At 39.7% G+C, this 13,178-nt stretch overlaps 1 protein-coding gene across 15 annotated transcripts in view; it reads left to right on the top strand.

The window, feature by feature from the left end:
* Dnah14 (dynein, axonemal, heavy chain 14) overlaps positions 1–13,178 on the top strand; it is a 317,770-nt gene that overhangs the window by 197 nt on the left and 304,395 nt on the right. For 13 of the 15 annotated variants that reach the window (XM_013507038.1, XM_013507034.1, XM_013507036.1 and 10 more), the window contains exons 2-4: positions 2,953–3,116; positions 8,122–8,271; positions 10,574–10,698. In XM_013507038.1, coding sequence (XP_013362492.1) covers positions 2,953–3,116; positions 8,122–8,271; positions 10,574–10,698 — 439 coding nt within the window. Of the gene's footprint in view, positions 1–2,952; positions 3,117–3,136; positions 3,224–8,121; positions 8,272–10,573; positions 10,699–13,178 lie in introns of those variants that run through there. The other 2 variants (XM_013507041.1, XM_013507043.1) reach the window with 2 other exon arrangements.

The raw sequence follows: 13,178 nt of genomic DNA, 5'->3' as shown, positions 1-13,178 counted from the left end.
GGGCGCCGGGGAGGCGGAGGCGGGCGGCCGCGGCCCCGCTGCGCTCCGGCGGTTGTCGCTGTTGCAGGCGGTGGGCTCGGCGCCCTCAGTGGCGCCTCGGCTCGTGAACGCGTTTGTTTGCGAACAGTGTGGTGTGCAGACAGAAGCGTTTGGCACAGTTGTGTTTTTGTGTGTGAACTGCGCCTGAGGTGAGGAGCAGGACCGTCGCCATGTTGTTTTGCGCGAAACTGACGCGAAGGTGGCCGTTACCCCAGAATCGCGCAGGGAGTTAGGTTTGTGAACCAAGGTACCATGGTACTAAAATTTTAAGAAAAAAAATGTAGTCAAAGTGGATTCCTTAAGAAATGGGTGAGGTGAACTGGGTTTTTGTTTGGTTGGTTGGTTTTTGGTACTGGAAGTATATCCAGGGTCCAGGCCAGGCGAACAGTCCACCCGGAGCCGCGCCCAGCCCAGAGCGGGCCGCCGTTAACGGAATGACTGAGGCAGGCCAGAGTCACCCCCTCGAGCTCTACTGGAGACAGTGCCCCCAGTGACTTCTAATGTTCGAGACCCAGATGATTGCCATCTTCTTACTCCTTCAGTAGAACCAAAACAGAGAAAGTAGTCCCTAATCCAACCCATAAGTGTAATTTAGACAACCTTCCAGGTCAATTTTATTCTTGACTTTAGAAGCAAAAAACTTCTAAACAACATGCTGACCTACTAAACATAGCAGTGTATAAAAACAACCAAGCTAAAGAGTTTATGTAAAAAATGCAAAGTCAATTCGACATTAGAAAACCTGCCAGTATCATTTACTACTAATGAAGAAAAAAAATTTGATAAAATTTTCTACCTTAGATAAAAACTATTACTAAACTATTTGATTAAGGGTATCTACCCTTAATACCTAAAGCAAGTATCACATGTAGCATATTTAATGGCCAAGTGTTTAAAGCACTCCTTTTAAGTTCAGAAATATGACAAGAAGGGTTTCTTATCCTGCTCTGGTCATCACTCTAACCATGTGCCTAAGTAGGGCAATAGGACAAAAAAGAAAAAGGCACGAAAATGAAAGCTGTAGGATTTGAAAGAGAAGGAGCAAACCATAGTCACCCATAGTTAAAATGACTACAAAGAAAGGACAAAAGAATTTAAAGTTTTATAATTAGTGATTTTAATGAGGTTGGATATATATAGGTAAACTGCATTTCCTGTTCAGAAATAGATTGAAAATATTAAATTATAGCTATCATTTGTAATGGTAATAAAAATAAGGTCCCCATACAACAAAGTATTTTACTTTTATAGAGAAAGTTATAAAGTTTAATAGAAAACTCAGTGAAATTTATATAGAAAAACAAAGCTAAGAATTTATGAAGTGCTCCTGGGAAAAAAAATGGTCACCTTGACCTGCAGCTATCGAAACTTATTATAAAGCTACAGTAATTAAGGCAGTCTGATCCGGAAGCAAATAAAAATAATGACCCTGGGGGCAGACAACTGTGTGTGTTTTAGTTTGTTTTGTTTTACCTTGAAACAAGATCTCACTATGTAGTTCAGGCTGGCCTTGAACTCACTGTGTATCCCAGGCTGGTCTGGAACTTTTGGTGATCCTCCTGCCTCAGCCTCCCAAGTGTTGGGATTACAGGCCTGTGCCACCATTCCCTGCTGAGTGTGTGGATTTTAGAGCAGCAGTCTTGGTGTTGCAGGTGATGAGGGAGAGGCTAGGGGAGCTCTGTACAGCTGCTTGGACAACTATATATTCATATTGGGACTGAGAGAGAAATCAGGTCCACCCCTTACACTGTACCCCAAAACCAAGGGTTTAAGGACTTCTGTATAAATTAAAAAGACTTGTGAAGGAAAAACTGTAAAAATTGGGAAAATATAGCAGAGAATTGTGTTATAGTATTGGTGTAAGGAAAGTATTTTAAAAGAAAACATAAATGACATACACCTTAAAGACAAAGATGAATATATTAAAGAACTTCTGTAGGCCTGTAATCCCAGCACTCTGGAATGCTGAGGAAGATTGCACATTTAAGCCTGGTCTGGGAAATTTAGCAATTTAGTGAAACAGTCTCAAAATTAAAAAGAAAAAAAAATTGAGGGTAGGGCAGCTGGAGATGTAGCTCAGTATGAAAGCCATAGGTTAAATTCCTAGTACCACATAAATAGTTAAAAAAAATCCAAACCAAAGATATGAAAGGAAAAGTATTAGTATCCAAAATGCATAAATGACAATTCAGTGTAAGAAAAGACTATACAGGTAGACATATCAATAAAGAGGAAACATTTTAAGATATTTATAAACTAAATGAGGATTCATAAGATACTCAAAGGGAAAGGATTTAAAAATACCTTATGAGCTATCTATAAATTAGTTCAAAGAAGTTTTGCCTCCTTATTCATGTAATTAGGTATTTTTATTTACTATAACAGCAGATAATTTTTCCCTGAGAAATACAGTTGAGGCTTTGCAGAACCGTAAATTTCCTTTGTCTTATTAAAAGGTAGTCTTCTACCAAATAAGTCAACTGTAGGCAGTAATTTTGGATTCTGTTCTTAAGAAGTTTTCCTCAACATTATAAGGTAGGCATTTGGCTAACGAGGTATGAAAATATTTTTGTTTTAACCCTGATAGGGGTTTGCTTTTTGTTTGGTCTGTTTTTTTCATAAAGGAGAACAGTATATATTCTGGGTGAAGATGAATTAAATGAAATCAAGCTTTAAATTGTTGGTGACAATTTATATCTGTTTTCTTATGCTAATGTTGCTTAAAAGAACAGATTTTGTATTGTAGAGTGTAAATAACCTTAAATTATAGAGAGTGCTGGTCAAAGCATTTATTAACCCCAAAAGCTGTTTCAATTATAAATGTGAAATTTTAGTTACTATACTAATAATTCTTTATTTTGTTGTTGGGAATTTTTATTTATTTTCTTAAAATTGTTTTCTTTATTATCTTAGACTTTTAAACTATGAAAAGCAAAAATACAAAGATGTCACACCATCCAAGAACCAATCAGCTGAGGTAGCAGCAAAGCAAACATTGAAATGTAAAACATCCAGGAAACGCTCTGTATCCTGGCAGTCAGAGAAAACAGAAGAAATTTATGAAGATTACTACCCAGGCATGTTGATTCATGTTTTCTTTCATGGAAATGTAAGAAACTTTTCATAGCTCTAAAGAAAGCAGGTGACATGGATTAAATACCAGAGTCTACTTCTAAGATACAAGGTTTGGCATTTAACTAATTTCATTTGCCATAGCAGTTAGCAGTGTCTTCAGATTAGGAAACATCGTGTAAATACTGGCCGCAACAGGGCCGTCACTAACAGCACGAAGGGCATCTGATCTCTCGCCCATGTCCCTTCACCTCACTCTTCCAGGGGGTCTGTTTGTTTTGGGTAAAGACATCAGTGAGGGTCCGTATCCCTGTGCTCCTGTCTGCTGTGGCCCCTCTGTGGCCCTCATCCGCTCATTCCCTGGCACCTCTTTCTGTGACATCTTCCCTGTCCCTCCCCCAGATCCCACTGTTACCAGTACTTCTGTGATTTTTCTTAAAAGCATAGCTTCCTTTTAAAATCCAGCTCTCTTCTACCTTCTCTGCTTTGGGTGTCCCGCCCTCTGCCCTTCCTGGCTTGGGGACTCTGCCTCTTCTCTCTGAAGGTGAATCCACCTCCAGGTCTGCTGCAGTTCCTCTACTGGCCCTCATTGCTGGCCCATCATCCTCTCTTTGGTCTCCTTTCCAGGGCTCTTTCCTGTCAGCACAGAAGCAGTAACAAGCTTAACAATCTTAAGCAAAGCATAGCCACGTAGAGGCACCCTGAAGCCACTGCAGGAACAGCAGCAGCCCAGGCCCTTCCTCTACCTCCACTTCTCACTTGCTCCCACCTGGACTCAGCATCCTCCACTTCAGAGACCAGACATCTATGGCCATCGGCCTCCTCCTCATGACTACATCCTCATAGAAATAATTCATTGATAAATAATCTTCATTTTACTGCACCATTCTGCAATTGTGTATTCTGTTGACCCCTTCCTTTCTTTTCCTTAACTCTTGAAGAAAACTGCTCATCTGACTTTCTTTCTGCTTTCTAGCTATGTTTTCAGTTTCCTTCATGAGTTTTGGGACTATATTAATCTGGTACTTTTTGTATTTTCCTCAGAATAGAAAGGGCTAGGAATGCAAGGGTTGGGCAAAGCAAGGACTTGGTGGCCATGTTAGGGACTTCTGTCCTTTGGGGACAGGAGCCATGGAAAGCTTTTATGCAAGTTATTGTTATGATTAGGCTTCCATTTGGAAAAGATAACTCTGGATGTAGATTGAAGAATAGTTTGCAGGTGAACAAGAATTGATACAGAGATAACAGTTAGTCTTTCTGTTACTGCAAGTAGAATTAATCAGTCATGGGATGGATTTGCAAAGGAAGAGGGACCAGAGAAGGAGGTAAACAATGAAACTGTGCACTCAGATGGGAACTCTGGAAACATCAGGATTTGTGGGGCATCATGGAGGGATCATGAGCTCAGTGCTGGACATGTTGAATCAGGAATTCCTGGGGCCCATCCCAGCAGAGGAGTCCCAGAGGCAGTGGACATGAGAGAGGAGCTCAGAGGTGTCAGAGCTGAGACAATGCATTTGGGACTAATGAGGGAGGTGTTGAGCTATGGCCACAGCCAGGTTGCCTAGGGAGAGTGTGTGACATGAAACAAAAACAGAGCCGAGGAACTATAGCCATCATGACCCAGGAGAAGGTCAGCTGTAGGGGGACATGGATTGGCCAGGGTCTAACAGAATGGGATGATGAGGAAGGGATGGGTATGTGGTGTCACAGAAGTGAAAGGAGAATATTATATCCAAAAAAAGGAGTAATCTAGCATCTCAAATAAACCTGGTATAGGAAGTAAAATCAGGACTGAAAAATGTCCATTGAATTCATTGATTTCAAGAGTATGGTCCCTTGAGTGATATTTTGGTGGAATTCCAAGAAAGAAGTGGATTAAAAATGGATAATAGATCAAGAAATAAAATAATTATCATAGGCAACTGTTTTGAGTAGTTTATCAGTGAGGAAAGGTAACATGGATGATATAACTGGAGAGAGTTGTGGTCAGAGAATGGATTTCATACAAGGTGGGAGCTGTACAGATATACAAAAGAAAAAACAATAATGTGTGAATGGAGAGGCAGGATCTCAACAAAAGATATAGAATGTTGGTTTTGGATGAGAGGAAAAGAGACACCTTTACAAAGTCATGAGGACAAAGGACACAGTGGGTGCAGATGTGGGTGGCTGGGTTTGTTCTGCTTTGGCAAGTTGAAGGAATCCCATCTGATGTCTTTTGCATTCCTTGGAAAGTAAGCATTGAGGTTAGAGGGAAGAGACTGGAAGATGATAAAGGTTTAGAGATTTGAAGAACATGGAGAAAACCTGAAACAGTCATTGAAAGAGAAACGAGCGAGTTAGTTGGACCAAGAGTAGGGTTTCTTGCTCGGGTTCAGGGTCAATTTGGGGTTTTGTTTTGTTTTGGTTTTTTGGTTTTTTGGTTTTTTCCAGCACTAGGAATCGAACTCAGAACTTTGCGCTTGCCAGGCAGGCCCTGTGCCTCTGAGCTAAACCTCCAGCACTCAGTTTGGAATAAATTTGGAATAAATTTGGGGGTTAGCAGTCCACTTAGCTGTGGGCCTTTCTCTCATATTGCTGGGGTTTGTAGAGGGAAGCAAGAGAGCACACAAGGCTGGCTCAGCCAGGGCTATAGTTTTGCCATGTGGGTTTTATTTTTACTATATAAAATCAAAAGAGAGTTTAGGGTATTGGCAAAAGTATGTGGCAAGACGACATAATCTGAGTTGGATAAAGACAAAGGTGAGAAACAGGACTGATGGGTTTGTAAGAGCATTATGAGTGGTGGGGGTGGGTGGATGAAGTAGTGGCTGCATTGGGTATGTTAAACAGGGTGAAGGATGGGAATGATGATGGTCATGACAGCAGCCACATACAGAATGACGTGTTGTTAAGTCTTTTCCTCACAGTAATCTGGAACAAACTAGAAGACTGATGTGGTAGATATGGCATGTGGCTGCTTAGCTATCACTGGGGGAGGTGGACCCCTGAGAAGTGGGGAATCAGGAACATGAGAGTTGTCCGAATGAGGACAGATTTAATCTGGAGCTGGAACCCCAAACTGACAGAGTGCCCAAACTGTTGGTGGATGCCAGGGAGGAGTGGAACAAAAAGGAACAAGCCTCAAAGGTGTGGGATTGTATCTTATTTTTTAAAGAGCACATGTGAGAAATAGCTCACTTCCAACATGGAGGTATGAGTGAGCAGAGAGCACAAACCATCCTAGGAAGGGTTACAGGCCAGTGGTGTCCTTCAGGAATGACGAGACTTCAGAGAGGAGGTGCAGGACACTCTTGGAAGAGTGGTCAATGATAGAGGACAGCTTTCACAACTACCTAACATGAAATTTCCATGAAAGCTCACATCTTCCCATTGTGATCCTCTGACCACCAATACTGTTGTCTTTCAGTCCAAGGCCTTGGCTTCACACTACAATTAAAACCCTCACCTCTGTCAGCGTTTGATTCCTTGGAGCAGGACAGCTATGTGTCTCCTCCAACTATACTATACAACTATACAAGTGGGAAAATCTCTCTCCAGCATCTGAATTGGAAATGTTGGCTGAAATAGAACAGAACTTCCTGGTTATTTCATTTTTCACTTGCTTTGTGTTTTGTTTGTAGTTACTGTATTTCATGTTCTACTAGACTATAGCTCAACATAAGTATTTTTTAATGAGTGAAACAAGCAAGTAAAATTTATTTGCTTCCAAAAAAATTCTGTTGCGTGGTATAATGTTGTACACTTGTAGTCCCAGCTACTCAGGGAGCTGAGGCAAGAGAATTGCTTGAGTTTAAGAGTTCAAGGCCAGCCAGGGAAATTTAGTGAGACCCCCATCTAGCTGTTGCCCTGAAAACTGGGCTGGTTTCTCACACAGTCAGTGAAATCATGGACAAAGGATATAGTTAAGGGCAGTGCATATTGGAAGTTAAAGGGTGCTTATTGGAAGTAGAAGAAGAAAGCAGGCTCTCAACAGTTGGAAGGGGTCCCAAAATGCGGCACCAGAGTGAAGTCTTTGTCTAGGTTCTTTTATGGATAAGCAGAATGCAGAAATTTGGTCAGTGTCCATTGGTCACTATCATAGGTAACCCTGTGGATTTATAACCAGTTGGGATTCAGGCTTTCTAATGCAGAGTTCAAAAGAAAAAGTTATTCAGTGTCTTTAAATTCATTGAAACCCAATGCTAGGCTGGATGTAAAGAGGCACTGTTTACTTGGTATTTTCCATTCTGCCTAAGGAGTTTCCTGGGGTCAGAATTCTGAGTGCCTGTCCTTATCTTCAATCCTGCATTTTCCCTGTTTGCTTTATGCTTCTGAGCTTAGAAAATGATAGGGCTTGAGTTAAATCTTAACACTGTGTTTGTGGGTGTTTTTTGTAAGTCTGACTGGCCAACTCCATCTTAGGCTCTGTGCCTTACTGGCTGTGTACTTATAAGCTAAATACTAAATTATTTCTTACATAAAGAATAATAGTTCTAATTTCAATCATTTCTCCATTCTTCTGTGTGTTGAAAGTTTACCAGTGAAATAAGACATAGAGGAAATATGAGAAATACACCCATTGCTGCTCTTCTGTATTTATATCCAAATATTTTCTATACTCAGTTACCAAGTTACAATTAATAAAGGTTTTTTCTGTCTGTATCTCATACAAAGATTCATACCTTTAAAATGTTGTGTAATAATAATCAACATTTATTTAGAAAGTGCTTACTTTGTCTTTTGAATGTATTTACCAACTCAATTCCTGTAACCAGGAGCTGATGAGGCCTTACTATAATTGTGCTCATGGCAGTGGTACAGCAGAGCAGGGCAGGCAGACACCTAACCCCGGGGGTGAGGCTTCTCCCTGAGTGATAAACCTAGGCATTTGGCTCAGAGCTTATAATGCAAGCTGCTGTTGTTATGGTGCCTGGGGTAACCTGCTGTATTGCTTGTGGTGTGGAATTACTGTGGTATTGCTTATAGTTTATGTTAGTTACTAGTTAATGCTGGTTTTGTTTGCAGATTACCTTAAAGAATATACAACTCAACCACATAGAGCTGCTCCAGAGCCTGTTTCCCAAAAAGAGCAAGGTCCACCCAGCAAGGGAAAGGAGCAAGTCCTGGCCCACCCCAAAGTGCAGCGAGCCAGACTGATGTCTTATGACAGAACAGGTATGGGCACCATGGAGCCAGCTGCTTGGGAAACTGCCAGTTCCCACATTGTTCTGTGGTTTGTGGGCTTCTGCTGGACACTGGATTTAGAAAAATGTCTTACTGAATTTCATGTGTTTGGTTGCTTAAAAAATGTTAATTTTTAAAATTCTTTTTGAAAGTTTAAAATAAAAATGTAAAAATTGACAGAGACTCTTCATTGATTATGTTCTTAAAGAACAATCTGTGAAAGCTATAATTAAAACTGTAAATGAGATAAACTATACATTTTTGTTTTATCTTGGGTAGTGAAAGTTGATGGCATTGTTTTACTTAACAATTCTATATGTTTGATATGGTGCTTAAATCCCAAAATAGTACATTTAAACAGGTTTTCTCCACTAACATTTGGCACTTCCTCTGTATCTGACAATCTTATTTGTATTAACATGAACTATTATGGTCCCGAGATTATTTATCATCAAGCTATTCATTCTGAAGCTTCAAAGCCCCACTCATATAGGCTTCTTCTATTTTTTTAAAGAAATAGCTCAAAATGATAACAGCCCCCATAGCCCCAAGCCTGCATGAATGAGGGCAGAGGTAGGGCCTGTGAGTTTCTGCTGCAGAAGGTGGGAAGCCAGTGGCCTTGAGTGGAGCAGCTCTGAGGACCCTGGTGCTGGTACTGCTTCACACACTGCTCAGGTGTCATTTCACTCTTGGAAAGGAGTTGTTTTATGATTTCCGGATGGCCTGGAGACTAGAATGTCTTTTCAGGATTGTTGGTATTGTCAGCCTGGCCTTCTGTGTGCTCTTCCTCCTATGATTTGCTCCACAGGAAATGAGGAGGGTTAATAAGTAACTTCTGCCCAGCAAAGCAAATAATCAACAAAGTGAAGAGATAATCTGCAGGATGGGGGAAAACCTTTGCAAACTATTCATCTGGCAAGGGGTTAATTTCTAGAATATATCAGGAATTCAGAAAGCTCAAGAAGAAGAAAAACCCCTCTAAACAGGGGACAAATTCCCTGAATAGACATTTCTCAAAGATATACAAATGGCCAACAAGTATGAAAATTGCTGAATATCATTAATCATATGAGAAATACAAATCAAAAGCACAATAAGCTACCATCTCACCTCAGTTGGAATGACTGTAGGCAAATACACAAGAGTATAAATGCTGGAAAAGATGTGGACAATGGGGAAAACTTATACACTGTTGGTAGTCATGTGAATTAGTACAGCCATCATGGAGAACAGTGTGGTTATTTCTCAAAAAATTTAAAGTAAAGCTGCCATAAGATCCACCAGTCCCATGCTGAGTATATAATAGTATTCAAAGAAACTGAAATCAGTATGTGAGAGACCCATAGCTCTTCCAGCTCTGTTCAAAATAGCTGAGATACAGAATCAGTGGAGAGGTCTGAATACCAATTAGTGGGTTTAAAACATAGCGCACAGCCATAGTAGAACACCATTCAGCTACCAAAAGAAGGAAACCCTGTCATTGTGCATCATGGACAAACTTGAGGATGTTTCGTCAGCTGAAATAAACCAGGCACAGAAAGACAAACTGCAGGCTCTCACTTGTGTGTGGAAGCTAAAAAGGTTTAGAGAGTAAACCCATGGTCCTCAGAGTCCAGGGGGCTGCGTGAGAGAATAGAGGGAGGCCGGACAACAGGTACGAAGATGCATTTAGGGAGGAGAAGAAAAGTTCAGTGCCTATGGATGACTCTGGGTTATAGCAATTTATCACTCACCTTTCGAAGAGCTAGGAAAGAGGGGCTTAGAGCCTCTTAACATAGAGAATGGCCGTTGTCTAAGGGCGTGGAGATGTGGTGATTGGGTGCAATTGTTACACACTATGTGCACTTGAATTAGCATCCTGTACTCCATAATAGGCACCATTTAGATGAAGAGGCCAGGAAGACAGCCTCAAGGTACCTGTGGAGTGAGAGCTTGGGGAAAGATATCTCCATACCACACCATCATCCCTGCTTGTCAGGCCCTACTCTTTCCACCCCTACATGCGCCTGAATTAGAAGCCTTTTAGACAACTCTTGCTCTTTTCTCTCACTCTACATCTGGGATCATGGAGTTAAGTCTTTTGTGATACCTTTCTTAAGTAGATAACTATTGCTCCATATATGAAGCTCCTATTAAAACTAACTTCAAGCTATTAGTTTCTTCCTCAATTATACAGTCTTTCTGTTAACTTTAAGTTCCCTTTAAGTTTTTCTATGTAGAAACATTTGGAACATGATGCCCATAAGTGATGGCCATATTTGCACTTACATTGGACTTTTTATTGTTGAACCAGAGCCAGACGATGATGATGTGATGAGACATATAACTAGGCTAAGAGAAAAGCTTGGTTGGCAAACTGTATTATCACAGCATGGTATGAAATGTAGTAGAGCTAAAATTCAGAAGATTACTTTAAAGGTATTATTCTATTTTATTCAGTTTTGAACTATAATAATCAGTATTTGAAAGTATGTTAATTTTTATTTACTTTAGGTATTATATCAAAATCTGATATAATGGTGTCAGTCATAATCATTATTTCCTGGGAAGTGCATATGAAAAGCATTTTATTTTTATAAAATAAAATAACATTTTATTTCAGTTAAAGAATGGAAAATGGATAAAGCATATATATATATATATATATATGTTAAAGTCACTGTACTTGTATCTGTCCCCTCTCCTCCTTTCCTCTAACTGATTGGTTCAGGGTATGGTACCATCTACCCTTTTGTTCCTGCACATCATTTGTGTGTGTGTGTGTGTATGTGTGTGCGTGTGTATGTGTGTGACAGGGAAAGACACAGGAAGAGATAGAGAGGGCAAGACAGACACAGAGGGAGAGACTTAGAAAGAAAACGAGCGAACCTATCAGAAATACAGTTTCTTCTGCACACGCTTGTACACTGAATCAGAACCTGTGACCCAGCTCTCTGTACTTTATTAAGCTCTCAGATATCCTGATACACAATGAAGAACCACTCTTCCAAACCAAGGGTCAGCAAACTTTGCTCTCCAAAGGCTCAGATGAAATTTTTTAGATTTTGTAGCCATATGATTTCTGTTGCAGCTCCTCATCTCTGTAGATTACTGATCAAGATTGTAGAAGAAATGGTAGGCTGAGTTCAAAACTTTATTTACAAAAATAGGCAACTGGTCGGGTATGGATGCATGCCTGTAATCCCAGCACTCTGGAGGCTGAGGCAGGAGGATTGTTGTGAGTTCAAGGCCAGCCTAGTCTACAAAGTGAGTTCAAGACCAGCCTGAACTGCATAGTGAGACCCTATCTCAAAAAGACAAAAAAAAATAGGCACCTGGCCCAGCCATGGTTCACTGATCACTGGTCGCTGCTCCCAACTGTTACCCTGAGGATGAATGATGTGTAGATCTTAGCTCAGAGGCAGTGTGAGGTAAAGCACATGCACAGTGGAGTCAGATTCACATTTGAATCTCTGCATACTCACTAGGTCATCCTAAGCAAGTTCAGATCCTTTCTGAGCTTTTAAGGTCTTTGACCTTGAAATGGAGATACAGTAGTTAACCTGGACAAAGATGAAATGAGAATACGCATGTTCTGTGGACCCACTGTGGATGAAGCAAAACACAGAGCAAAGTCACAGCTGGCATAGCAGTCTGTACTCTGGGGAAGGTGTTTTTTCTTTCTATTTGAAAAGGGATTGAAAATAGTTGTTTTAATTGAAAAAGAATAATTTAAATGGAGCATATTATTATGCTTTGTAATTGAATTTTAATTACATATATGACCCATTGAAAATCGTTGTAGCCACCTCAAGTTTCTTGTAACCCATAACTGAAAACAAAAGTGACTCAGGGAACCAAGAAACTGTAACAAAGCCCATGCCCTCATATCCTTTTATTTGCAGGCTTTAAATTTACCTTTATGGTTTCTTAGTTGAAATTATAGCAGAAGCCAAAAACTGTAAAACTGGATCCAATTTAAAACTATAGTAATTAGAAACTACTTGGTTGTTTTATTTAGTAGTTACTGAGGGCATCATTAAACACTGAATGGATTTTAGCAGTAAAATTCAATTATCTAGGAAAGATTAAACTTCCTTACAATTTTAGAATTTTTATCAATAAAAATAAATTTTCAAAACTAAGAGGAAGTTTTAAAATTCACACTTAAAATTTGTCTTAATGTACAATGAGCAGTTTTTCAATAATGCCAGTGGAATAAGACAGGAACATTTTACTTTATTGCAGAAGCTTTGAACATGAGTTCAGAATTAGATTTACATCCACTTCTCTACTTTGTACTTCTTTAATCTGTAACTTCTCAATTATCTAATTTATGGACATATTAATTTCTGTATCAATTTAATGAAAATAAAATATCAAATCTTAGTTCCTTTAATTTTAAGAGATTTGGCGGGCTCAGTGGTGCACGCATGTAATCCCAACACTTGGCAAGCTGAGGTAAGAGGATTGTTGCGAGTTCCAGACCAGCCTGGGCTACAAAATGAGCTCAAGGTCAGCCTGAACTGCATAGCGAGACCCTGTCTCAAAAAAAGCCAAAATTTTAAGAAATTAAAAATGTTAAATTCATGGTTGTTAAGAACAGTGCATGTGAAAATTTACTTATGACTCAAAAAATTAACTATTGTTATTAGACTGCTATCATTATCAAAATTAGCAAGACATTTAAAATGCCCAAAATGTTTTCATTTTGGCAGGCAAAGTTATTGAACCTGACATATATGTAAAATACACATCACCAATTTCTTTGGTTAGTAAGCATGCAGTAGTAAAATATACATAACATTTTCTGAACGTTGTCATCACACTATGCTCAACAATTTAATATATTAAAAGTATTACATCTGGGGCTGGGGATTTAGCTCAGCGGCAAAGCGCCTGCCTGGCAAGCGCAAGGT

Source organism: Chinchilla lanigera, unplaced genomic scaffold (genome assembly GCF_000276665.1).
Source record: "Chinchilla lanigera isolate Chin_1 unplaced genomic scaffold, ChiLan1.0 scaffold00119, whole genome shotgun sequence".
In the NCBI taxonomy this organism is placed as follows: domain Eukaryota; kingdom Metazoa; phylum Chordata; class Mammalia; order Rodentia; family Chinchillidae; genus Chinchilla; species Chinchilla lanigera.
Note: the sequence above shows the minus strand (reverse complement) of the source record. Positions and strands in the feature narration are given on the sequence as shown.